The sequence below is a fragment of the Staurois parvus genome, unplaced genomic scaffold (assembly GCF_062004578.1).
Source record: "Staurois parvus isolate SC_StPar_1 unplaced genomic scaffold, SC_StPar_1.0 ptg001167l, whole genome shotgun sequence".
NCBI classification, from domain to species: domain Eukaryota; kingdom Metazoa; phylum Chordata; class Amphibia; order Anura; family Ranidae; genus Staurois; species Staurois parvus.
Window position 1 is genome coordinate 1 of NW_028318963.1, and position 27,365 is coordinate 27,365.

At 45.0% G+C, this 27,365-nt stretch overlaps 1 protein-coding gene, 1 non-coding gene and 1 pseudogene across 2 annotated transcripts in view; 1 reads left to right on the top strand and 2 right to left on the bottom strand.

Moving 5' to 3' along the window:
* Window positions 1–1,866: 1,866 nt before the first annotated feature.
* The window catches only part of HOOK1 (hook microtubule tethering protein 1), a gene marked incomplete at its 3' end in the record, with an annotated part of 130,781 nt that continues 105,282 nt past the window's right edge, over window positions 1,867–27,365 (bottom strand). The window contains exons 13-20 of the mRNA XM_089659580.1: window positions 24,875–24,962; window positions 24,115–24,175; window positions 21,899–22,039; window positions 18,908–19,001; window positions 14,356–14,390; window positions 11,314–11,396; window positions 3,938–4,038; window positions 1,867–1,968 (exon numbers count right to left, since the gene is read on the bottom strand). Of these exons, the coding sequence (XP_089515706.1) occupies window positions 1,867–1,968; window positions 3,938–4,038; window positions 11,314–11,396; window positions 14,356–14,390; window positions 18,908–19,001; window positions 21,899–22,039; window positions 24,115–24,175; window positions 24,875–24,962 (705 nt within the window). The remainder of the gene's footprint in view (window positions 1,969–3,937; window positions 4,039–11,313; window positions 11,397–14,355; window positions 14,391–18,907; window positions 19,002–21,898; window positions 22,040–24,114; window positions 24,176–24,874; window positions 24,963–27,365) is intronic.
* On the bottom strand, window positions 6,383–6,574 carry LOC149438995 (U2 spliceosomal RNA). The gene has a single exon (XR_016307883.1). It is a non-coding gene; the product is annotated as a U2 spliceosomal RNA (small nuclear RNA).
* On the top strand, window positions 9,329–9,448 carry LOC149438996 (U2 spliceosomal RNA; annotated as a pseudogene).

The following is a 27,365-nucleotide window of genomic DNA, read 5'->3' on the forward strand; positions in this document are numbered from 1 at the left end:
ACTCTGAAAAACAGAAATGGTTTATAGGCAAATCAGTCCGACTCCGGGCAATTCATCTCTGATCCTGGCCCCCAGCCAGGCACAAGAAAAGAACAACCGGGGTGCAATATCCCCCCTAAATCCAAAGTCTTCCCTCGCAGTACTTCTATTTAGCCACAAGATGTCCTCACAAGATGTCTTCTGGGCTAAATGACACCTGAGGGTATTCTATGAATGATGGGTGTCATGGGTCCGCCAGGAGGAGGAGGCATCACCACCACACCCTTCATTTATAGTGCGTTCATACTGAGAGCGTCACTTTCTGCAACTCCAAGGAGCGCCCTCCACTGGAGGAGATTGAAAGAAGAAGAAGTCGTCAGAAAAATAGAATGTACTCTAGAAGGAGAGAGGGGGGGGCTAAGGGGGGGGGGCCTTAAGGGGGGGGGGGCAAGTTAGGAATAAACTTTTGGAGAAGCTCTGGCTAAAACATTTTCTGTCTTAAGGTGTGTGGAGGGCCCCACAACAGCACAAGCCTTCTACCTCTGGGCCAAACAACAGCAGTACAACCCTTCCCAAATCTGCAATAAAACCCTTCCTACCCTCAGGCTTCACAGCAGCAGTACAGCCCTTCCCACCTTTGGGCCCCACAGCAGCAGTACAACCCTTCTACCTCTGGGTCCCACAACAGCAGTACAACCCTTCCCAACTCTACAATGAAACCCTTCCTACCCTCAGGCTTTACAGCAGCTGTACAAGCCTTCTCACCTTCGGGCCCCACAGCAGCAGTACAACCCTTCCCACCTCTAGGCCCCACAGCAGCTGTAAAAGCCTTCCCACCTCTAGGCCCCACAGCAGCTGTACAAGCCTTCCCACCTCTAGGCCCCACAGCAGCTGTACAACCCTTCCCACCTTCGGGCCCCACAGCAGCTGTACAACCCTTCCCACCTTCGGGCCCCACAGCAGCAGTACAGGCCTTCCCACCTTCGGGCCCTACAGCAGCAGTACAGGCCTTCCCACCTTCGGGCCCTACAGCAGCAGTACAGGCCTTCCCACCTTCGGGCCCCACAGCAGCTGTACAACCCTTCCCACCTTCGGGCCCCACAGCAGCAGTACAGGCCTTCCCACCTTCGGGCCCTACAGCAGCAGTACAGGCCTTCCCACCTTCGGGCCCCACAGCAGCTGTACAAGCCTTCTCACCTTCGGGCCCCACAGCAGCAGTACAACCCTTCCCACCTCTAGGCCCCACAGCAGCTGTAAAAGCCTTCCCACCTCTAGGCCCCACAGCAGCTGTACAACCCTTCCCACCTCTAGGCCCCACAGCAGCTGTACAACCCTTCCCACCTCTAGGCCCCACAGCAGCTGTACAACCCTTCCCACCTTCAGGCCCCACAGCAGCTGTACAACCCTTCCCACCTTCGGGCCCCACGGCAGCAGTACAGGCCTTCCCACTTTCGGGCCCCACAGCAGCACTACAATGTTGCCAAAAATAGAGAAGTAGGAAGCTGCAGTGATACACTGTAGTCTATGGAGACAGAGGCCTACCAACACTGTGCAAACTGGAATGACTTCAGATTGTATGCACCCTGTTCATTCTCTGTTGGCCCCCGTCAGTCACCATGTCAGTAAACTGCCCAACTTTCACTGACAGGACTGCAAGCAAGATAATATCAGCAGGGCGCACTATGCAGTACATGCTCATCTGTGCGCAATCTGACAATGTATACATGCATACGGCCCGCAGGCCTCCTCTGTAGGGAAGGGTAATCAGTTTTCAAAAACATTTTCTATAAAGAAGATAAAAAGAACAAATATACAGTACATTGGTTCTGTCACGGCCCGTTAGAACATGGCGCCCCCTTCCCCCCACCCATACAATGAGCCTCCTACCTCCAGCATTTCGATCTTGCGATCCTTCTCGGTCAGCTGCTTCCGCAGTAACATGATCTCCGCGGAGGCCGGGTTCAGCTTGGGATCTAAAGTCTTTATTACCTGCGGAGAAATCATGGAAGCATTGTTAGTGCCGGACTTCAAGGACAATCCGACCTTCAGGGGTCGCCCAACTCTGGACACAACAACAAAAAACCCTTGCAGAGGGGCCCCTCATAAAGTCCTTAAGAGGTCCTGCCATTAGATTTCCAAATCTCATGATCGTGCTATAACTCAACCCCCCCCCCCTTTTAAATAGCAGCCCTCCTTTGCATCACTGCCCCCCCCTTCCTTTGAATCCCCACTCCCTTACATCATGGCATCCCCCTTTACATCATAATCCCCCAATTACATCACAGTCCCCTCATTACATCACAATCCCTCCATTACATCACACACCCCTCATTACAGTCTCCCCATTACATCACACTCTCCCCATTACATCACACTCTCCCCATTACATCACAGTCCCTCCATTACATCACAGTCCCCTCATTACATCACAGTCTCCCCATTACATCACAGTCCCCTCATTACATCACAATCCCCTCATTACATCCCAATCCCTCCATTACATCAGAGTCCCCTCATTACATCACAGTCCCCTCATTACCTCACACTCTCCCCATTACAGTCTCCCCATTACATCACAGTCCCTCCATTACATCACAGTCTCCCCATTACATCACATTCCCTCCATTACATCACAGTCCCTCCATTACATCACAGTCTCCCCATTACATCACATTCCCTCCATTACATCACAGTCCCCTCATTACATCACAATCCCCTCATTACATCCCAATCCCTCCATTACATCACAGTCCCCTCATTACATCACAGTCCCCTCATTACCTCACACTCTCCCCATTACAGTCTCCCCATTACATCACAGTCCCTCCATTACATCACAGTCTCCCCATTACATCACATTCCCTCCATTACATCACATTCCCTCCATTACATCACACTCTCCCCATTACATCACAGTCTCCCCATTACATCACAGTCCCTCCATTACATCACAGTCTCCCCATTACATCACATTCCCTCCATTACATCACATTCCCTCCATTACATCACACTCTCCCCATTACATCACAGTCTCCCCATTACATCACATTCCCTCCATTACATCACAATCCCCTCATTACATCCCAATCCCTCCATTACATCACAATCCCTCCATTACATCACATTCCCTCCATTACATCACACTCTCCCCATTACATCACAATCCCTCCATTACATCACATTCCCTCCATTACATCACACTCTCCCCATTACATCACAGTCTCCCCATTACATCACAGTCCCCCCATTACATCACAATCCCCCCATTACATCACATTCCCTCCATTACATCACAGTCTCCCCATTACATCACAGTCCCCCCATTACATCACAGTCTCCCCATTACATCACAGTCCCCCCATTACATCACAATCCCCCCATTACATCACATTCCCTCCATTACATCACAGTCTCCCCATTACATCACAGTCCCCCCATTACATCACAGTCCCCAGTTTACAATATAAACATTAGTCAGATCAGGATTATGTGTGCCGGTTGTGCACACGCCTGAGACATTCACACAGCGATGTGTTTTTCTTCATAGATAACCCTCTCTGTGTACACTGTGTTAGGCTCGGTTCACACCTATGCAGTTTGCGATTGATCCATTTCTGCAGTGCTTTTTGCGGTGCGTGTTGCGTTTTTTGCACATGTATTTTTGATGCGTTTTGTGTTTTTTTTTCAACTTGTTGTTTGGCAGATTAAAACACAAAACGCATCAAAATGTGTCAAACGCATTCTGCAGCATCTCCATTGAAGTTTATGGAACCAAAACGCAACATTTTGCATTTAAAAAAATCCCTGACCCTTTCCAAAAACGCAGCGGGTGAAAACGTGGAGATGCAAACGTGTCCCATAGGAAATCATGTTCAATGGACTGCTGTGCGTTTCTGCGAAATGCGTAGGTGTGAACCTAGACTGACCTCCTGCAGACAATTCTGTACAAGGAACTCACATTCCTGGCCTTCTCCAGATAGATCTTATAGCGATCTTCCATTGCTTTCATGTCGTCATCCTTCTTACGCAGAGCCGCTTCCAGTTCCTCCACCCGTTGGGCTGTAATAGAACAGAATTTGTTTTTTTTTATTTTGTTTCTTGAGAGAAAGAAAAACTGTTTCTCCAAATAAAAATAAAAGTCAAGTTTTTAGAAATCCTACATTTCCTATATCCTTATACTCACAGCAAGTGCAATGCTTGTAACCTTGAATTGCAAGACTTTTCTATTTCTTTTATTGAAACTGAAATTATGTCATCGCTGGGCCTCTGTGCTTGTCTATGTGATTCAGGCATATTATGGCCGGTGGGAGGGGTACATCACATCACAGCACCTTGCCTGAGTACTCCTCTCAACAGTCCTGATGCAAGAAGTAGGCTGGCTCTTAGGAGGAGTTATGCAAATCACATCCCAGCACCCTGGCTCCGTACTCCTCTCTGAGAGCCCTCCACCTTGATGCAAGAAGTGGGAGGAGTTATGCAAATCACAGCACTCTGGCTATACTGCTTTCTGAGAGCCCTCCACCCTGATGCAAGAAGAAGGATGGTTCTTCTTGCATCAGGTGGGAGGAGTTATGCACCCCGGCTCCGTACTCTTCTCTGAGAGCCCTCCACCCTGATGCAAGAAGTGGGAGGAGTTATGCAAAATCACATCACAGCACTCTGGCCATACTGCTCTCTGAGAAGTGGGAGGAGTTATGCAAATCACACCACAGCACTCTGGCCATACTGCTCTCTGAGAAGTAGGAGGAGTTATGCAAATCACATCACAGCACTCTGGCCATACTGCTCTCTGAGAAGTGGGAGGGGTTATGCAAATCACATCACAGCACTCTGGCCATACTGCTCTCTGAGAGCCCTCCACCCTGATGCAAGAAGAAGGATGGTTCTTCTTGCATCAGGTGGGAGGAGTTATGCACCCCGGCTCCGTACTCCTCTCAGAGCCCTCCACCCCAATCCTAGCAATGAGACAGTTCTGAAAATATTAAAAAAGCCTTGACGGGCGGATGTCAGTCTGGAAAATGCTATCTTACTGAACCCCCATTATTGATATAACAAATCCAATGAGTGAAAGGGGTGGGGCAAAGACAATGATGCCGGGGAAGAAAGGGATAGATCAGGGGTGTCAACTGGTGGCCCTCCAGCTGTTGCGAAACTACATCCTCCAACCAAAAAATGAGGCGGGCTCTATCTGTCTTGAAGCAGCTTCTAAAGAATAAAGGGGATGGGGCCAGGACCAGTAAGGCTGAGGAGGAAAGCATTAGATGATGCTGGAAGTTCTCCAGCCAGGAAATGAGGCGGGCTCTATCGGTCTTGAAGCAGCTTCTAAAGAATAAAGGGGGTGGGGCCAGGACCAGTAAGGCTGAGGAGGAAAGCATTAGATGATGCTGGAAGTTCTCCAGCCAGGAAATGAGGCGGGCGCTATCTGTCTTGAAGCAACTTCTAAAGCATCAAGGGGGCGGGGAAGGACCAGTAAGGCTGGGGTGGAAAGAGTAGATGATGCTGGATGTCCTCCAGCTAAGAAATGAGGCAGGTTCAATCTGACATGAAGCAGCTTCCAAAGAATGAAGGGGGTGGGGGCAGGACCATTAAGGCTGGGGGGAAAGCACTAGATAATGCTGGATGTCTTCCAGGCAGGAAATTAGGCAGGTTCTGTCTTCTCAAAGCAGGGGTGTCAAACTGGCAGCCCTCCAGCTGGTGCAAAACTACAAGTCCCATCATGCCTCTGCCTTTGGGAGTCATGCTTGCAACTGTCAATCTTGCAATGCCTTATGGCAGGGCTTGAAATTTCCACTCGCCTGCTCGCATTTGACTAATGAAAATAACATGAGGGTGAGTGTGTCCCAGGCGCCAAATTAGAGTGGGGGGGGGGGCAGGTGCTAAAAGCAGCACCATCCTGCCCCAAGCACTGTGTTGAGGGGGATACACTGCTGGTGCCGCTCCTCAGTGACTGGAGCAGTTTCCCTGTCACAGCTGCTGACACTTGCTGGAGGGAGGATTTGGCTTTCTCCTCCCTCCTGCCTGCAGGGGGCAATAGACAGCCGGCACTAAGGAGCAAAGGCAGAGTGTCCTTTCTCTCTTCCCTTGTCATGTGACTTATCACATGACTGAAAGAAGGAGAAGCTGCATTCATGAGAAGATCTGTGAGTACAAGGGGGAAGGGGGAAGTTACACTTATGAGAACACCTTATATAAAGGAGGCCTCTGATGGGAACATTATATATAGGGGGACTCTGATGGGGGCACCTGATGTAAAGGGGAACTCTGATGGGAACATTATATAAAGGGGGCCTCTGATGGGGGCACCTGATGTAAAGGGGAACTCTGATGGGAACATTATATAAAGGGGGCCTCTGATGGGGGCACCTTATGTAAAGGGGGACTCTGCTGTATTTTATATTATATTTTGGACTCTTTATTCTAAAAAAAATGTAACTTCATAAGCTTTAAAGGGGCGTGGTTGGGGGCAGGGCCTGGGGTGGGGTTGGAGGCGGACCTGGGCAAGGTTTGGTGGGGCAACTGGTGGAGAGTAATGCAGGCCATATACTGATAAGAACAGATACTACACTTGATCTTAGCCAAAAGGCCGAGAACTGAGAATTGGCGCCAATTGTTACCTATGGCCAAGACCAGGAACAAGTACCCTGACCTTAACCAAAAGACCAGTTAGTTATTTTATCATTTTATTTATTTAGTTCCCATATAATATACTCCATTTGTTGTTGTTGAATATTAGGCAGAGTGTTCTGATCCAATTGCAAAGGATTATGGTTACCCTAATTTGCATACTAATTTCCATACCTTTCCTCAGCCTTCAAGAAGTATGGGATTATTCAAAAAATATGCAAATTTGTTTGATATATTTCCCACCCAGAAAACCCCTACTTGAAGTCTTGGGAGGAGAGACTGGCTAAAATGCGGCAGAAATTTGGACTCTGGAGCCTCAGAGACCTCACCATCGAAGGGAAGACACTGGTACTCCGCAGCGAGATTCTCCCTGTGTTGCAGTACCTCGCCCAGGCCTGGCCCCCACGGGTCTACACCTGTAAGGTCATCACCAGGGCGGTGTTTCACTTCATCTGGGGCTCCAAGATGGACAGAGTGAAGCGGGCAGTCATGTTCAAGGAACCCCTCAAGGGCGGTAAGGGCGTGCCTGACATCGCCACCCAACTGAGGGTGTTCTTTGCTTGCAACTGCATCCGCAGAACTTTGCCCAAATGGATTATGGTCTCTGGCGGGAACGCAATGTCTCGCTTCTTCCTGTTGCCTCTCTGGAGGTCCCTCGGGTGGGACACTTGGGACAGTTCCATCCCCTACAACTGGGACACTCCTTGGTACTACTTGGATACCTTCAAGTTCATCAGGGAGCAAGGGCTGCAGGGAGTCAAGCCTGACTTGTGGAAGCCAAAGACCATTTACAAGCTGATCAGAGCAAGCGACATTTTGGAGTCGGTTCCAGGCCTGCCTTCAGACACCTGCAAGGTGGTCTGGAGGAATGTTTCTTCCAACATTCTCACCAACAGGCAATCCAAGGGGGGTTGCCTCTCAGGACATTTATGCATGCCAGGAACCTGAGCAGATACAGACACTGCCCCTTCTGCATCATCCACGAGGAAACGGCTCATCACGTTTTCTGGGAGTGCTCATTTGCTCATTTGCTCAGGCCCTGTTGGGGGCCCTGGAACCTGAACTCAAGGACTTTGTACCACAGACAGCCATCACTCACTTTGGGGTGTTGAATGGACTGTTCTGTGGAACCTTTTCTCTGGAGGACATTGACGGCACCTGGCGGGTGCTGTGTTGTTTTAAGGACGCTTTATGGTGCGCCAGAAAGCGCCTCATCCACCAGCGGGAGAGGATGTCCATTGAGGACTGCCGCAGACTGATCCTCAGTCTGCTCAGAGACTATTCCTTGATGGACTTTAAGGAGGAAGAGGACGTCTGAAGATTCCCCCTTCCCCCTACTCCCCCTTGCGTGTCTTTGTCCCTTCAATAAAGCTTCGGGCCTGTGTTTCCCCCTTTTTTCCCCTCCCCCCCCACACACCCGATGCTTATTGTAGATTGTGACTTTCGGTTTTTCGTTTTTCGCTTTCGTTTATTGCATGACTTAGTACTGTGTATCAGGATGCTATGGTTTTTGGGGTAAGCGGCGTCATGCATGACGTGTTGGTCGGGGGATTCATCCTCTGCACATCACGTCAGGCATCATACCGCTGAGCGAATGTATTTATTTCTGAATGTATTTATCGTATGCTTGGAACTGTATTGCTATGTGGTGCGCTGCATCGCAGTACAGGGTGAGATGTACCCCGATTACACGTATCATGTTGTTTTTGATGCTTCTGTAATAAAAGTATCTTTTCAATCAAAAATCTGTTCTTATCAGTGTCCAGTGGGGGTGCTCTCAGCCATTCTAGCTTTGCGGGGATGGCTGTTGTATAGTACCCTCACTGGTATGATGGGGTCCGGAAGGCTAGTACCGGAGGGACAGAAATCGGGGAGCGCCACGAGTTAAGCTGGGACCCTGGGAGTAATTCCTCAGAGAAAACTGGAAAGACCCAGTACCTCCTGATTTGGATGGATCTACCTTGGTCTGGCCAGGGGCTGAGAAGGCAGAATGTCCGCAAACACGGTGCCCCCTGAGTAGTCGTCTCAGGGGTGCTCTGAGTAGCACTTGGGTGTGGGACCCCATGTTGTGAATGAGCACATGGTCACCGTGTTTAAAACACTTTTTGCACTGCGCCTCTAGGACCGGGCCTTTTGGCCAAGTCCTGGGCAATTTTTTTGCTACAAGCCTCAGGGCCTGGTCAGTGCACAATTTGGGCACGACCACTTTTTTTATTATTTTTATAAGATTTATTTAATTATGTATTTTTCACTCCCACGTTTGTCACTTTTTACTTATGTGTGTGTTTTTCTCACAGGATGGAGGGTGTGGGTCATCGGGCCTGCCCTGAAGTCTGGGGGGAGGATGTGTGGCCTTTTGGTTCCTTCCTCCCCTGTCCCTAGGGGGTTTTCTCTTCGGGAGAGCCCCCTGGCCAAGTACTGTGTGGCTGGCTTCGGCTGGCCACAAGGAACGGTGGTCCACCAGGCCTTTTGGCCAGGAGGACCAAATGGGAACCTTGTCCCTGTCAGGAGCTTTGTGCCCCGGAGGATCAGGGTAGTGGTCCATCCCCTTCGGGGGAAGGACAAAGCACACCCCTAAGTGCACTTTTTCGTGTGGTGTTTTACACTTGCACATTTTTTGTGATTCACTTACAGGTTTTTTCCTTATCTGCACGTTTGCGGACTTAAAAAAAAAAAAAAGTGTGCTTGTTCCTGGTCTTGCCATAGGTAACAATTGGCGCCAATTCTCAGTTCTCGGCCTTTTGGCTAAGATCAAGTGTAGTATCTGTTCTTATAAGTGTCCAGTAGGGGGCACTCTGCTGTCATTCTTGGCGATGATGGCTGGCTGTGAAGGCTAGTACCGGCTGGAACAGAAACCGTGGTGCTCACAGGCAGTTGGGACCCAGGAGTGATTCCCCCCGGGAAAACCGCCTCATTCCTTGAGTGGAGGGGTCCAGTTCCTCCTGATTTGAATGGATCTACCTTGTCTGGCCAGGGGCTGGGGAGGCAGAGAGTCTGCGGAGCAGTGCCCCCTGAGTGGTCGCCTCAGGGGTGCTCTTAGTAGCAAATGCCTCAGTCCCTGTCAGGAGCCTCGTGCCCAGGGGGATCAGGATAGAGGTCCTACCCCTATGGGGGGTGGACTAAAGTACACCCAAGTGCTCTTTTTTGTGTTTTTGTTTTGCACTTGCACATTTACGGGTTTTTCTTTTTTTCACACCTCTGCAGACTTATAAAAATTTAAGTAGCAGTTACATTAGGGGGTGCCTCAAGATTTTGCATATTTTCAAAGTTTCATGACTACAAAAAGTAAAGAAATGCTGCTAGATTAACTGCTAAATGATGTCACATGCAAAGAAGATGTCAGCCTTGGATTTTATAACTTCATGAACAAGTCAAAGATGGCGCCCCCCCCAGGTGACAGGTAGCAGGCAGAGGGAGAAGAGGCGACTTGTATAACAATCATCCATTGTGTGCTCTGTGTGTATGGACTGCTAATGTCCTTCACTATGAGATGAACAAACAGAAGCTTCTACACCAAAACAGACACAAATTCCTAGAATAAAAAAAGAGCTTCATAAGTAAGTAGTAGTGACAGTGATGGGGTGAAGCAGAGAACAAGGATGATGCTCTGGAAGATTCTACATGGGTAGTGCAGAGTGGGGTCACCTACTTAGTTTGGGCTAGATGATACTGGACATCCTCCAGCCAGGAAATGAGGCGGAGCTCTATCTGACTTGCTGCAGCTTCTAATGCACATTAGGAGAAGCTCACAGTGTGCGGTGAAATCAGAGTAAGACATTTCTGTCCAGGAGAGGAGCCGTGCAAGACTGGAGGGGAGGAGCCGTACACCTGTGCAAGACTGAAGGGGAGGAGCCGTACACCTGTGCAAGACTGAAGGGGAGGAGCCGTACACCTGTGCAAGATTGGAAAGGAGGGGGAGCTGGTACAACTGTGCAAGACTGAAGGGGAGGAGTCGGTACAACTGTGCAACACTGGAGGGGAGGAGCCGGTACACCTGTGCAAGACTGGAGGGGAGGAGTTGGTACAACTGTGCAAGATTGGAGGGGAGGAGCCAGTACACATGTGCAAGACTGGAGGGGAAGAGCCAGTACACATGTGCAAGACTGGAGGGGAGGAGCCAGTACACATGTGCAAGACTGGAGGGGAGGAGCCGGTGTAACTGTGCAAGACTGGAGGGGAGGAGGCGGTTTAACTGTGCAAGACTGAAGGGGAGGAGCCATACACCTGTGCAAGACTGAAGGGGAGGAGCCGGTACACCTGTGCAAGACTGGAGGAGAGGAATTGGTACAACTGTGCAAGACTGGAGGGGAGGAGCCGGTACACATGTGCAAGATTGGAGGGGAGGAGCCAGTACACATGTGCAAGACTGGAGGGGAGGAGCCAGTACACATGTGCAAGATTGGAGGGGAGGAGCCGGTGCAACTGTGCAAGACTGGAGGGGAGGAGGCGGTACAACTGTGCAAGAGTGAAGGGGAGGAGCCATACACCTGTGCAAGACTGAAGGGGAGGAGCTGGTACAACTGTGCAGGACTGAAGGGGAGGAGCTGATAGGAAGAGGGTAGCACCAAAATGAATGCAAAATCCACCTATTCAACTAGCAATCAGCTGATTTGATAAGCTACCAAAACAACAAAAAGATACTAAATAGTACCAAGTACCTCCCCCACCACCGTGGTCACCTACACAGAGTCCCCGGCAGCCTAAACTCACCGTTCTGATCGGCTTTTGGTTGAAGATCTTCCAGAAGCTCTTTATTGGTCTCTATAGCATCATGAACCTCCTTTAGCTCTTCCCTGTGGAGAATAAAAATGTTACCATGGGTGGACGCACAGTCTGGTGTTCCTGGTGGTATGATGGATATAGAAAAGGAGGAGAGAGCCACAAACCACGGAAAAGTTTGTTGATCACAAGATGAGGTCAGAAAGTAGATCCAACATACAGTATCAGCGGCTTACAAACCCCAAAACCCCCCCACTACATGTTAGATGTACCTTCTAATTTCTGATTTCTCATTGTGATCGGTAGCACCCTTATCCTCAATGTACGAGGCGCGTTCAAGTCAAATCGGGACTTTTGAGTTTATATAATAAAAGGACACATTTTTCAAGGAGTGGAAACTGCATTTATTTTTCGACATACTCCCCTGATGCATTTATACACTTATCACAGCGTTTAACTAATGCCTGGAAAGCTTTGGCATAGAAAGATTTGTCAGTATTCCTGAACCATCCTAGGACAGCATCGTTGTGTTCACCATTCACACAGAAAGATTCGTCTCTTGTGCAATTTCACAACAGGTTATGTGTCGATTATCCAGGATCATGTGCTGAATGTTCACAGGAATGACTGTTGTGGGCTGGGAACCACCACGGATAGGATCGTCAGTGATCGACGCACGGCCATCTTTGAAATGTTTCCACCATTCAAATGTCTTACTGAGGCTGAGCGTCTCATCACCGTACTGTGCTTGAAGTCTTCTGTAGATATCCACGGGTTTGACATCTTCATTCACCACATGCTGTTCCATGCACCCACTAACACTGTTGTCTGCCATTTTGATTAACGGTCCCTGGACTGGGACATGCGCATCGCCTATCAGTAATAGGACACACTTGCCACATACTACTGCGTGTAATACCGCCGCACTAGAATCACTTTTTATACCTGTAAAAGTCCCGGTTTGACTTGAATGCCCTTCTTATATTATAAAGCAGCCTCTCAAACTTTTACTTTCCAGTAGGAACCCATGAAGTTATTTTCAGGTCTCAGGGAACACCTGGTAAGATTAGTCTATCGGGGTCATTGGGAAAATGCCCCTTAGATTGGTGTTGTCAAGTGAAAAGAATGTCCCCCTTCAGATTGGTGGAAGAGAGAAGAATGTCCTAACTTACATTGGTGGTCGTAAATGGGAAGAATGTCCTCCTTACATTTGTGGAAGAGAGAAGAATGTCCCCCTTACATTGGTGGAAGAGAGAAGAATGTCCTCCTTACATTGGTGGAAGAGAGAAGAATGTCCTCCTTACATTGGTGGTGGTAAGTGGGAAGAATGTCCTCCTTACATTTGTGGAAGAGAAAAGAATGTCCCCCTTACATTGGTGGAAGAGAGAAGAATGCCCCCCTTACATTGGTGGAAGAGAAAAGAATGCCCCCCTTACATTGGTGGAAGAGAAAAGAATGTCCCCCTTACATTGGTGGAAGAGAGAAGAATGTCCCCCTTACATTGGTGGAAGAGAGAAGAATGTCCCCCTTACATTGGTGGTGGTAAGTGGGAAGAATGTTCCCCTTACATTGGTGGAAGTGTAAAGAATGCACCCCTTACATTGGTGGTGGTAAGTGAGTATGCCCCCCTTACATTGGTGGTGGTAAGTGGGAAGAATGTCCTCCTTACATTGGTGAAGGAGAGAAGAATGTCCCCCTTACATTGGTGGAAGAGAGAAGAATGTCCTCCTTACATTGGTGGTGGTAAGTGGGAAGAATGTTCTCCTTACATTGGTGAAGGAGAGAAGAATGCCCCCCTTACATTGGTGGGAGAAAGAAGAATGTCCCCCTTACATTGGTGGTGGTAAGTGGGAAGAATGTCCCCCTTACATTGGTAATGGTGAATGAGAAGAATGCACCCCTTACATTGGTGGTGGTAAGTGGGAAGAATGTCCCCCTTACATTGGTAATGGTGAATGAGAAGAATGCACCCCTTACATTGGTGGTGGTAAGTGAGTATGCCCCCCTTACATTGGTGGTGGTAAGTGGGAAGAATGTCCCCCTTACATTGGTAATGGTGAATGAGAAGAATGCACCCCTTACATTGGTGGTGGTAAGTGAGTATGCCCCCCTTACATTGGTGGTGGTAACTAGGAAGAATGCTCCCCTGACATTGGTGGTGGTAAGTGAGAAGAATGTCCCCCTTACAGTGGTGGGCATTCTTCTCACTTACCACCACCAATGTAAGGGGGACATTCTTCTCATTCACCACCACCAATGTAAGGGGGACATTCTTTTCTCTTCCACCAATGTAAAGGGGACATTCTTTTCTCTTCCACCAATGTAAGGGGGGCATTCTTTTCTCTTCCACCAATGTAAGGGGGACATTCTTTTCTCTTCCACCAATGTAAGGGGGACATTCTTTTCTCTTCCACCAATGTAAGGGGGGCATTCTTTTCTCTTCCACCAATGTAAGGGGGACATTCTTTTCTCTTCCACCAATGTAAGGGGGGCATTCTTTTCTCTTCCACCAATGTAAGGGGGACATTCTTCTCTCTTCCACCAATGTAAGGGGGGCATTCTTTTCTCTTCCACTAATGTAAGGGGGGCATTCTTTTCTCTTCCACCAATGTAAGGGGGACATTCTTCTCATTCACCACCACCAATGTAGGGGGGACATTCCTTTCTCTTCCACCAATGTAAGGAAGGGGGGTGGTATTCTTCCCACTTCCCACCCCCACCCTCCTGGGACACAATCCACGTGGTCTCCCTTTGCCGTGGGATCTTGTGCATGATTCCTCAGGAAGTCACAGCTGGCTCCCAAATCCAAAATGTATTCAGGTTATTGAACTTTTACTTTACTACATCGCTAACTAGATGAGTATTTGTCTATGATGGTGGGATTCTGACTCGTCAGAGGAACCCCTCCGTCTCTCTGTGTGCAACAGTTGTAGCTAGCAAGACTGGCTGCATCCATACATCTGTCCCAGTGGGTGCAATATGTGAGAGGTGCTCCTGACACATCAGTTACACCAAAGATCAACACATACTTACATCCGAGCCTCAATCTTCTTTTTCAGAGTGTCGGACTAGGATACAAACAAAAAAGAATTAGAAACGATTATAGAAATAGACTCATTCACTGAGTTTTTTAAAAACATTATTTAAAGCCCAACTCCAGGCACAATAATTTCAGTAGGGGCAGAGCTGTGTAGTTTTACTTATTGGCTTTTCGCAAAACACAGCCTGCGGCCATGGGGGGGGGGGGGGTTGGGGGTGGAGACATGACCCCAGCGCAGCACTCACATGTGGAGCAAAACACATGTGGGAGTCAAACTCCATTTCATTGCAGGCCCTATCAGCACCCCACCCCCTATTATATCAGATGTCAAGAATCCCACACCCTCCCGAACATCATCGTGTACCCATTTGGGGGCAGAGCTGGAAAGCAGGGTCTGGAGGAGGACCCAGAGGAGGAGTGGAGTCAGTTACCAGAGTCTGCTGAATGCTAAGACCAGGGGAGGCAGAGATGAGGGGGTACTGCAACTGCACTGAGAGGTGCAGAATTTGGCAGAGGAGTTCTATTGTCCTCTCTGCTGCCAATTGCTGAGACAGGATGGGGGCGGAGACAAGGGGGTACCTGCAGGAAAGGTGCAAGGGCCACAAGAAATGGAGGGCCGGATTCGGCCCACGGGCCTTGTGTTTGACACCTGTGCAATAGTGGAAGCCAAATGAGCTTACACTGTATGTTGAAATGTGTTTTTATTACAAAATATATGAAAATTTAAAAAAAAAAAATACCGTGTCTTAAAAAATACAAATCTACATTTTTGGAATGCATTTACAAATATAGGCAAAAATATATGCTAAAATGACTTTTTTATATGTAAAAAAAAAAAATCTGAAGAATATATTTAAAAAAAATATATTTTTAAAATATTTTTCATATATTTTGTAATTTAAGCGCATTTCAACATACAGTGTATATATATATTTATTGAAATATATTTTGAAATATATTGAATATGGCCAAAATTGTAACATTTCAAATATATGTCAATATATTTACAAATATATGCAAAATATATGTTAAAATTACTTTTTTATATGTTAAAAAAAAAATCTGAAGAATATATTTAAAAAATATATATTTTTAAAAATATTTTTCAAATATTTTGTAATAAAAACGCATTTCAACATACAGTGTATATATATATTTATATAAATATATTTTGAAATTTATTGAATACGGCCATAATTGTAGCATTTCAAATATATGTCAATATATTTAGAAATATATGCAAAATATATATTAAAATTACTTTTTTACATGTTAAAAAAAAAAATCTGAAGAATATATTTTAAAAAAATATACTTTTAAAAAATTTTGTCAAATATTTTGTAATAATAACGCATTTCAACATACAGTGTATATATATATTTATTGAAATATATTTTGAAATATATTGAATATGGCCAAAATTGTAACATTTCAAATATATGTCAATATATTTACAAATATATGCAAAATATATGTTAAAATTACTTTTTTATATGTAAAAAAAACAAACATCTGAAGAATATATTTTAAAAAAATATATTTTTAAAAATATTTTTCATATATTTTGTAATTTAAATGCATTTCAACATACAGTGTATATATATATATATTTATATAAATATATTTTGAAATATATTGAATACGGCCATAATTGTAGCATTTCAAATATATGTCAATATACAGTCAGGTCCATAAATATTGGGACATTGACACAATTCTAACATTTTTGGCTCTATACACCACCACAATGGATTTGAAATTAAACGAACAAGATGTGCTTTAACTGCAGACTGTCAGCTTTAATTTGAGGGTATTTACATCAAAATCAGGTGAACGGTGCAGGAATTACAACAGTTTGCATATGTGCCTCCCACTTGTTAAGGGACCAAAAGTAATGGGACAATTGGCTTCTGAGCTGTTCCATGGCCAGGTGTGTGTTATTCCCTCATTTTCCCAATTACAATGAGCAGATAAAAGGTCCAGAGTTCATTTCAAGTGTGCTATTTGCATTTGGAATCTGTTGCTTTCAACTCTCAAGATGAGATCCAAAGAGCTGTCACTATCAGTGAAGCAAGCCATCATTAGGCTGAAAAAACAAAACAAACCCATCAGAGAGATAGCAAAAACATTAGGCGTGGCCAAAACAACTGTTTGGAACATTCTTAAAAAGAAGGAACGCACCGGTGAGCTCAGCAACACCAAAAGACCCGGAAGACCACGGAAAACAACTGTGGTGGATGACCAAAGAATTCTTTCCTTGGTTAAGAAAACACCCTTCACAACAGTTGGCCAGATCAAGAACACTCTCCAGGAGGTAGGTGTATGTGTGTCAAAGTCACCAATCAAGAGAAGACTTCACCAGAGTGAATACAGAGGGTTCACCACAAGATGGAAACCATTGGTGAGCCTCAAAAACAGGAAGGCCAGATTAGAGTTTGCCAAATGACATCTAAAAAAGCCTTCACAGTTCTGGAACAACATCCTATGGACAGATGAGACCAACATCAACTTGTACCAGAGTGATGGGAAGAGAAGAGTATGGAGAAGGAAAGGAACTGCTCATGATCCTAAGCATACCACCTCATCAGTGAAGCATGGTGGTGGTAGTGTCATGGCGTGGGCATGTATGGCTGCCAATGGAACTGGTTCTCTTGTATTTATTGATGATATGACTGCTGACAAAAGCAGCCGGATGAATTCTGAAGTGTTTCGGGAATATTATCTGCTCATGTTCAGCCAAATGCTTCACAACTCATTGGACGCTTCACAGTGCAGATGGACAATGACCCAAAGTATACTGCAAAAGCAACCAAAGAGTTTTTTAAGGGAAAGAAGTGGACTGTTATGCAATGGCCAAGTCAATCACCTGACCTGAATCCGATTGAGCATTTCACTTGCTGAAGACAAAACTGAAGGGAAAATGCCCCAAGAACAAGCAGGAACTGAAGACAGTTGCAGTAGAGGCCTGGCAGAGCATCACCAGGGATGAAACCCAGCGTCTGGTGATGTCTATGCGTTCCAGACTTCAGGCTGTAGTTGACTGCAAAGGATTTGCAACCAAGTATTAAAAAGTGAAAGTTTGATTTATGATTATTATTCTGTCCCATTACTTTTGGTCCCTTAACAAGTGGGAGGCACATATGCAAACTGTTGTAACTCCTACACCGTTCTCCTGATTTGGATGTAAAAAAACTCAAATTAAAGCTGACAGTCTGCAGTTAAAGCACATCTTGTTCGTTTCATTTCAAATCCATTGTGGTGGTGTATAGAGGCAAAAATGTTAGAATTGTGTCGATGTCCCAATATTTATGGACCTGACTGTATTTAGAAATATATGCAAAATATATGTTAAAATTACTTTTTTATATGTTAAAAAAAAAAATCTGAAGAATATATTTTAAAAAAATATATTTTTAAAAACATTTTTCAAATATTTTGTAATAAAAAACGCATCAACATACAGTGTATATATATATATATATATATATATTTATTAAAATATATTTTGAAATATTTTGAATACAGCCAAAATTGTAGCATTTCAAATATATGCAAAATACAAATATATGCAAAATATATGTTAAAATTACTTTTTTATACGTTAAAAAAAAAAAAATCTGGAGAGTATATTTTAAAAAAATATATTTTTCATATATTTTGTAATAAAAATGTATTTCAACATACAATGTATATATATATATATATATTTATTGAAATATATTTTGAGATATATTGAATACGGCCAAAATTGTAGCGTTTCAAATATATGTCAATATATTTGGGAAGAATATTTTTTAAATATATTTCAAATATATTTTTTCTTCCCTGTGGATCATTGCATGAACACAATGTGGATACCGGGATCTCTCCCGCTGAGACACTAAGGCCTCAGAACGGTAAAAAAAATAAAATAAAAAAAAAAACACTGCGCCACTAAATGCGGCTGACATGTTTAGCCGCGCTAAGCGGTTTTTCTGCCAAAACGCTGCTGCTCCTGGACGCACGGGCCCTGCGGTTTTTTTCCTGCTGGTAAACGCTACAGCTTGTGCATGGACACATAGGATAACATGGAGGGCTGTTTAAAAGCAGTCCAAAAAATGCCCGACGCCCCTAAAAGTGGCTGCAAAAACGCTCTGTGTGCACAAGGCCTTACAGAGGGACTCACCCGAATACACAGATCAGAGCTTGCAGACACTGGCTGCACGTGCTGATCGAATGCTGCAGAATCCGGTAGTTAGACCGGCTTCTGTTGAACAGACAGCTGTACACATAGACTGAAAGGTTTGGCCCTTGTGTTCTTGGCTCAATGGCTCTTTACACTTGTGGTTGGGGGGGGGGGTAAAACCCTGTGGATGAGCTCTATTTTTACATGCTTCAAACAGCAACCTAAAATAATAAATGATAAAGATATCAAAAAGATGCAAAGCAAAAATAAATACGTAAATGACTATCGGTGAAACGAAAAGCGTGACAATGCAGATAGGGCCCTGACAGGCTGTATTGGGCCCCAAGATTCCTAATGGCAGCCCTGTTTATGACACTCACCCCCGCTCCTTCTGCTTCTGTGTCCTGATTCTGTAATGTTTTCTGGAGATCCGCGATCTGCTGCTGTAACTCCTCCACACGGCCCAGGTTTAATCTGATAAATGGGAGACAAATGTCATCACGGTATAGGAGAACTCCGCAATGCAAACGGGTGACGTGACATAAAACCACTGCTGGAAGTTGGCTGGTAGTGACTGAATAAAGAGCAGATCGGGGTCCCTTTGTGAACCTGGGATCTCTTTGTGAACCTGGAAGTGGTCACAGGTGAGCACTTTGGGGTTCACAGCTACAAAACGTTTGGCTGGTAGTGAATGAATAAAAAGCAGATCGGGGTCTCTTTGTGAACCTGGAAGTGATCAGAGGTGAGCACGTTGGGGTTCACATCTACAAAACGTTTGGCTGGTAGACTGCCTAAAAAGCAGATCCGGGTCCCTTTGTGAACCTAGGATCTCTTTGTGAACCTGGAAGTGGTCACAGGTGAGCACTTTGGGGTTCACAGCTACAAACATTTGGCTGGTAGTGAATGAAAAAAAAGCAGATTGCGGTCTCTTTGTGAACCTGGAAGTGATCAGAGGTGAGCGTTTTGGGGGTTCACAGCTACAAAACATCTGGCTGGTAATGACTGAATAAAGAGCAGATTGGGGTCTCTTTGTGAACCTGGAAGTGGTCACAGGTGAGCACTTTGCGGTTCACAGCTAAAAAACATCTGGCTGGTAATAACTGAATAAAGAGCAGATCGGGGTCTCTTTGTGAACCTGGTAGTGGTCAGAGGTGAGCACTTTGGGGTTCACAGCTACGATCATCTGGCTGGTAATGACTGAATAAAGAGCAGATCGGGGTCTCTTTGTGAACCTGGAAGTGATCAGAGTTGAGCGCTTTGGGGTTCACAACTACAAAACGTTTGGCTGGTAGTGATTGAATAAAGAGCAGATCGGGGTATCTTTGTGAACCTGGAAGTGGTCAGAGGTGAGCGCTTTGGGGGTTCACAGCTACAAAACGTTTCGCTGGTAGACTGAATAAAGAGCAGAACGGGGTCCCTTTGTGAACCTGGACGTGGACCCCCGAGTGAGCAACTTACTTTTACTGCAAATGTAAAGTGGAAGCTTAATCGGCTTATACTTTTGCCTTCCCTGATTCCTCCGTCCCCACTAATCAACATACTGATTACAGTTTTAAAGGAGACGTGTGGGATTCTAAAAAAAACAAGCATCTATACTCACCTCCTTGCTGCAGCATCATACTTATGCTGCAGCTGTCCCCTGCCGGCAATCACATGACCGCTTATCATTCAGTTCTTAGTCTGCTCTGCCCCTCTAGTGATTACTGGAGCACCAGGCTGTGGAAGGAGTTGGAGCGGTTGGCTCAGGTTCCCAGCGGTGTGCTGAGAGGCTGAGCCACCTGCCAGTCAGGCATCTGGGTGGATCCTGACATTATTGTAGGGATCCTTCCATAGCCTGGACCAGCTCTGTGATTCTGGGTCACAGGAGAGCACAATTAAGCGCAGTCCTGTGATCCGGAAGAGAGGAATGCCCCCAAGCTGCCGGTTAGGCATCTGGGTGGATCCTGACATAATTGTAGGGATCCTTTCATAGACTGGAGCAGCTCTGTGATTCTGAGTCACAGGAGAGCACAATTAAGTGCAGTCCTGAGATCCGGAAGAGAAGAATGCCCCCAAGCTGGGTAGATCCTGACATTATTGTAGGGATCCTTTCATAGCCTGGAGCAGCTCTGTGATTCTGAGTCACAGGAGAGCGCAAGTGCAGTCCTGTGATCCGGAAGAGAAGTATGCCCCCAAGCTGCCGATTAGGCATCTAGGTGGATCCTGACATTATTGTAGGGGTCCTTCCATAGCCCAGAGCAGCTCTGTGATTCTGAATCACAGGAGAGCACAAGTAAGTGAAGTTCTGTGACCTAGAAGAGACGTTTGGCCACATTTTCTTTTTTTTTTTTTTTAAGTCCGCAAACGTGCAACTATAACGAAAAAACCCGTAAGTGTTCACAAAAAAAGTGCAAGTGCAAAACACCACACGAAAAAGTGCACTTAGGGGTGTGCTGTGTCCTACCCCTAAAGGGGCTTGGACCGCTTACCCTGATCCCCCGGGGCACGAAGCTCCTGACGGGGACAAGGTTCCCAATTGGTCCTCCTGGCCAAAAGGCCTGGTGGACCACCGTTCCCTATGCCCAGCCATAGCCGGACATCCAGTACTAGGCAAGGAGGCTCTCCCGAAGAAGAGCCTCCTAGGGATCAGGGGAGGAAGGAACCGTATGGCCACACATCCTCCCCCTAGACTTCAGGGTAGGCCCGAGGACCCACACCCTCCATCCGTGAAAAACACACACATAAAGCAAAGAAAAAAGTGACAAACGTGGGAGTGCATAATAAATAAATAAAGTAAAATAAAAAAAATGGTACCGTGCCGAAATGTGCACAGACCAGGCCCTAAGGCCCATAGCAAAAATTGCCCTGGACTTAGCCAAAAGACCTGGTCCTTAGGGCGCTGTGCAAAAAGAGGTGAAAAACAGTGGCCATGTGTCATCTTCACACCGTGGGGTCCCACACCCAAGTGTTACTAGTGACACCCCTGAGAGCGTCTTCCCCAGGGGGCACTGAGTTTGCGGACTTTTTGCGTCCCCAGCCCCTGGCCAGACCAAGGTAGATCCGTCCAAATCAGGAGGTACTGGGTCTTTCCAGTCTTCCCAGAGGAATTACTCCCGGGGCCACATTTTCTTTTTTAATTTAAAAACTGTTTTCATTACATACCCTTTTTAAGATCCAGTGACATCACTTCGGTCCCTGTACTTTTCTATGCAATGCAGGCAAATCATGGCTGGTGGGAGGGGCCAACAGGGTTGCTCTACATATTGTTCTGAAAACATCACAGCATCCTGCTTCAGTACTCCTGTCAAGAGCCCTCAGCCTTGATGCTAGCAGGGGGGCCGGCTTTTTTGCCACTGTCTTCCTACAGACGGCGCTGCGAGCAGTACTCTCACCTGTTTTCCGTCTCCATCTCACTCATCTTCCTCTGCTTCTCCTCCAGCTGTGTCTGCAGCTCGGTGATCTGCTCATTCTCCGAACCCTCCTGCTGCACGCGGAGCATTTTATTTTCATGCTGGAGTCTGATGAACATCTCCCTAAAAAAAGACGACAGATTGTATAATAAATGGCTGCACTTGACAACTCCAGGACAGTCTCACTTACGATCGAAGACCACAGTGGACCCAAACATACGATTGCTACCTCAGCTTTGGCCTAATGACCCCTGGAGGATTCAGTAACAAAATAATCCTTCAGCCTGCAGAACAGCGCCACCTTCAGGCTGTAATGGCATCTGCAGTGCCATCTTTTTTTTATAAAGGTGTAATTGTTATATACAATTATATTATTTAAAGAAAAATTAATAGAATTTAAAAAAAATAAATATATAATGCACGATAAAAACATGGATTTCCTTAATATAACTCATTATTATTTAACAATAAGAAAAATTGATAGAATTTACAAAAATAAATATATAATACACGATAAAAACATGGATTTCCTTAATATAACTCATTATTATTTAATAAGAAAAACTAATAGAATTTAAAAAAATAAATATATAAAACACGATAAAAACATGGATTTCCTCAATATAACTCATTATTATTTAATAATAAGAAAAATTAATAGAATTTAAAAAATATATATATAATACACGATAAAAACATGGATTTCCTTAATATAACTCATTATTATTTAATAATAATACAAATGTAAGACACGGTGAAAATTGTGATTTCCCTTATATACCTAATTATTCATGAATTATTAATACAAATATAATACCTGGTAGAAACGGGGATATCCTTAAAATAACTAATTATTCATTCATAATGAATACAAAAATAATGTACAGTAAAAACTGGGATTTTCTTAATATAGCTAGTTATTAATGAATAAATAATACAAATGAATACATGGTAAAAGCTGGCATTTCCCGAAAATAACTAATTATTAATGATTATTAATAATAATAATAATAACACATATAATACATTTTAAAAACTAGAATTTCCTTATATATAACAAATTATTAATTAATAATTAATACGAAAATAATACATTTTAAAACTGAGATTTTCCTGATATAAGTATTAAGTAATATAAATATAATAAATGGTAAAAACTGTGATTTCCTTAATATAACTAATTATTAAGCAATAATTAATACAAATATAATAAATTGTAAACCTGGGGTTCTCCTTTATATAACTAAATATTATTGAATAATTAAGACAAAAATAATACATAGTAAAATCTGGGATTTGCTTAATATAACTAATTACTAATTCATAATTAATACAAATATATTACATGGTAAAATCTGGGATTTGCTTAATATAACCAATTATTAACCTATAATTAATACAAATATAATACATGGTAAAATCTGGAATTCTTTTAATATAGCTAAAAATAATACAATTTAATACATGGTAAAAACTGGGATTTCCATAATATAACTAATTATTAATGAATAATAATAATAATAATAACACATATAATACAATTTAAAGACTAGAATTTCCTTAATATAACTAAATATTAATTAATAATTAATACAAAAATAATACATTTTAAAAATGAGATTTTCCGGATATAAGTATTAACTAATATAAATATAATAATTGGTAAAAACTGGTATTTCCTTAATATAACTAATTATTAAGAAATAATTAATACAAATATAATAAATTGTAAATCTGTGGTTTCTGTTATATAACTAAATATTAGTGAATAATTAATACAAAAATAACCTGCTTAATTGATGAAGAAATAGTGAGGGAGTAGCCCATACCTGGTCACAAAACAGCTTTTGATTCAATTGTCCAATTACTTTTGGTCCTTTGAAAAAGGGGGGATGGCTACTCTTAAGAGCTGTAATTCCTAAACCCTTCCTCCGATTTGGATGTACATACCCTCAAATTAAACCTGAGTGTGTGCACTTTCAGCCCATATAGAACTATAGCTGGAATATATTTTGGTCAATACCTGAAAAAAAAAAATTGTGCCTGTGTCCAAATATATACCTAACTGTATTTATTAATTTATAATTAATACAAATATAATACATGGTAAAAACTGGGATTTTTTTTAACAAATATTTGTTGATGGGGGTGAGCACAGCTCCTGAGCAGCAATATTCCACCATTAATCAGCTACTCACCGATACTCTACCGGAAGGAGCTCTGCGGCAAGATTGTCAATATTTTTTAGTCCAGAATCTCCTGAAATATGAGCAAACAGCAGTGAGAAAAAATGATACATAATACACAGTATAAAGATAAATGTAAAGTAGTGAATTGTTGGGTTTATACAATAAAAGCAGAATATGGTCTATGGCCATATATGGTTTGTCCCAACCCCTCCAACTGCCACTTTTGTTGGACAGCTTGGTTTGTTCAAAGAAATCTAACAAAAAACAAAAAACGCAATATACTGCAGCTTACAGTCCTCAGATGGCGTGGTCAGGGGTGTATTTACCACAAGGCAAACAAGGCATTTTATAATAATATAAAAAAATAAAATAAAAATGTAAAACTATTTTGAAAAATTATAATTTTTGGTTATAAACTAATTTGGGTTATTTTTTTTTTCTAAAAAGTGTCCGGACCAGGGGTGGACTGACAACTCATGGGGCCCCCGGGCAATAGGGGATCATGGGGCCCCTGTGCCCTTGCCCAAACTCATAAAAGCCTATGAAAAAGGTACCAGGGGCATCTCATGGGGCCCCCCACTGACCCCGGCCCTCGCGCAGTGCCCTTCCAAATGGTCAGTCCGCCCCTGGTCCGGACTTGAAGTGGTTAAACGTGTGCAAAAAACACAAAAACGGCTCTGGCAGAGAAAGGGATAATACACCTAATAGTTAGAGTGAGCACAGCGCCCTCTAGGTATGGGATATATCAAGCGTGGCTGGAGGGACTCACCAGACTGACTTAGGTGGTCTTGCTGCACCAAAGAACATCTCAGCTCCTCATTGGTTTCCTTCAGAGCGTCACGTTGGTTAATCAGCCGCTGCAAGAAGCAAGAAAGAGTCAAATCTCTGCATTCGAATAATCAGTATATAACCGGTAATTAAATGTCCTCTGACACAGCAGATCAGCAGCTCTTCTCTTGTAAGGCTCCAAGCACACAGCTGTGCATTAAAAATGTGACTTTTTCAGCGGTTTTTAGCGTTTTTGCATTAGTGTTTAGACTTGTTATTTTGTGTTTGCGTTTTTGGACACATAGGATAACATGCCGGGGATGGACACATAGGATAACATGCCGGGGATGGACACGTAAGATAACATGCCGGGGATGGACACATAGGATAACATGCCGGGGATGGACACGTAAGATAACATGCCGGGGATGGACACATAGGATAACATGCCGGGGATGGACACATAGGATAACATGCCGGGGATGGACACATAGGATAACATGCCGGGGATGGACACATAGGATAACATGCCGGGGATGGACATACAGGATAACATGCCGGGGATGGACACATAGGATAACATGCCGGGGATGGACACATAGGATAACATGCCGGGGATGGACACATAGGACAACATGCTGGGGATGGACACATAGGATAACATGCCGGGGATGGACACATAGGATAACATGCCGGGGATGGACACATAGGAGAACATGCCGGGGATGGACACACAGGATAACATGCCGGGGATGGACACGTAGGATAACATGCCGGGGATGGACACATAGGATAACATGCCGGGGATCAGGGGCGGACTGGCCATTTGGAAACTCAGGCACTGCCCGAGGGCCCGGGGTCAGTAGGGGGCCCCATGAGATGCCCCTGGTACCTTTTTCATAGGCTTTTTTGAGTTTGGGCAAAGACACAGGGGCCCCATAATCCCCTATTGCCCTGGGGCCCCATGAGTTGTCAGTCCACCCCTGCCGGGGATGGACACATAGGATAACATGCCGGGGATGGACACACAGGATAACATGCCGGGGATGGACACACATAGGATAACATGCCGGGGATGGACACATAGGATAACACGCCGGGATGGACACACAGGATAACATGCCGGGGATGGACACGTAGGATAACATGCCGGGGATGGACACGTAGGATAACATGCCGGGGATGGACACATAGGATAACATGCCGGGGATTGACACATAGGATAACATGCCGGGGATTGACACATAGGATAACATGCCGGGGATGGACACACAGGATAACATGCTGGGGATGGACACACAGGATAACATGCCGGGGACGGACACATAGGATAACATGCCGGGGACGGACACATAGGATAACATGCCGGGGACGGACACATAGGATAACATGCTGGGGATGGGCACGTAGGATAACATGCCGGGGATGGACACACATAGGATAACATGCCGGGGATGGACACACATAGGATAACATGCTGGGGATGGACACACATAGGATAACATGCTGGGGATGGACACACATAGGATAACATGCCGGGGATGGACACATAGGATAACATGCCGGGGACGGACACATAGGATAACATGCCGGGGACGGACACATAGGATAACATGCTGGGGATGGGCACGTAGGATAACATGCCGGGGATGGACACACATAGGATAACATGCTGGGGATGGACACACATAGGATAACATGCCGGGGATGGACACATAGGATAACATGCCGGGGATGGACACATAGAATAACATGCCGGGGATGGACACGTAGGATAACATGCCGGGGATGGACACATAGGATAACATGCCGGGGATGGACGCACATAGGATAACATGCTGGGGATGGACACGTAGGATAACATGCTGGGGATGGACACATAGGATAACATGCCGGGGATGGACACATAGGATAACATGCCGGGGATGGACACATAGGATAACATGCCGGGGATGGACACATTGGATAACATGCCGGGGATGGACACAGGATAACATGCCGGGGATGGACACAGGATAACATGCCGGGGATGGACACATAGGATAACATGCTGGGGATGGACACATAGGATAACACGCCGGGGATGGACACGTAGGATAACATGCCGGGGATGGACACATAGGATAACATGCCGTGGATCAGGGGCGGACTGGCCATTTGGAAACTCAGGCACTGCCCGAGGGCCCGGGGTCAGTAGGGGGCCCCATGAGATGCCCCTGGTACCTTTTTCATAGGCTTTTTTGAGTTTGGGCAAAGACACAGGGGCCCCATAATCCCCTATTGCCCTGGGGCCCCATGAGTTGTCAGTCCACCCCTGCCGGGGATGGACACATAGGATAACATGCTGGGGATGGACACACATAGGATAACATGCCGGGGATGGACACATAGGATAACATGCTGGGGATGGACACATAGGATAACATGCTGGGGATGGACACATAGGATAACACGCCGGGATGGACACACAGGATAACATGCCGGGGATGGAC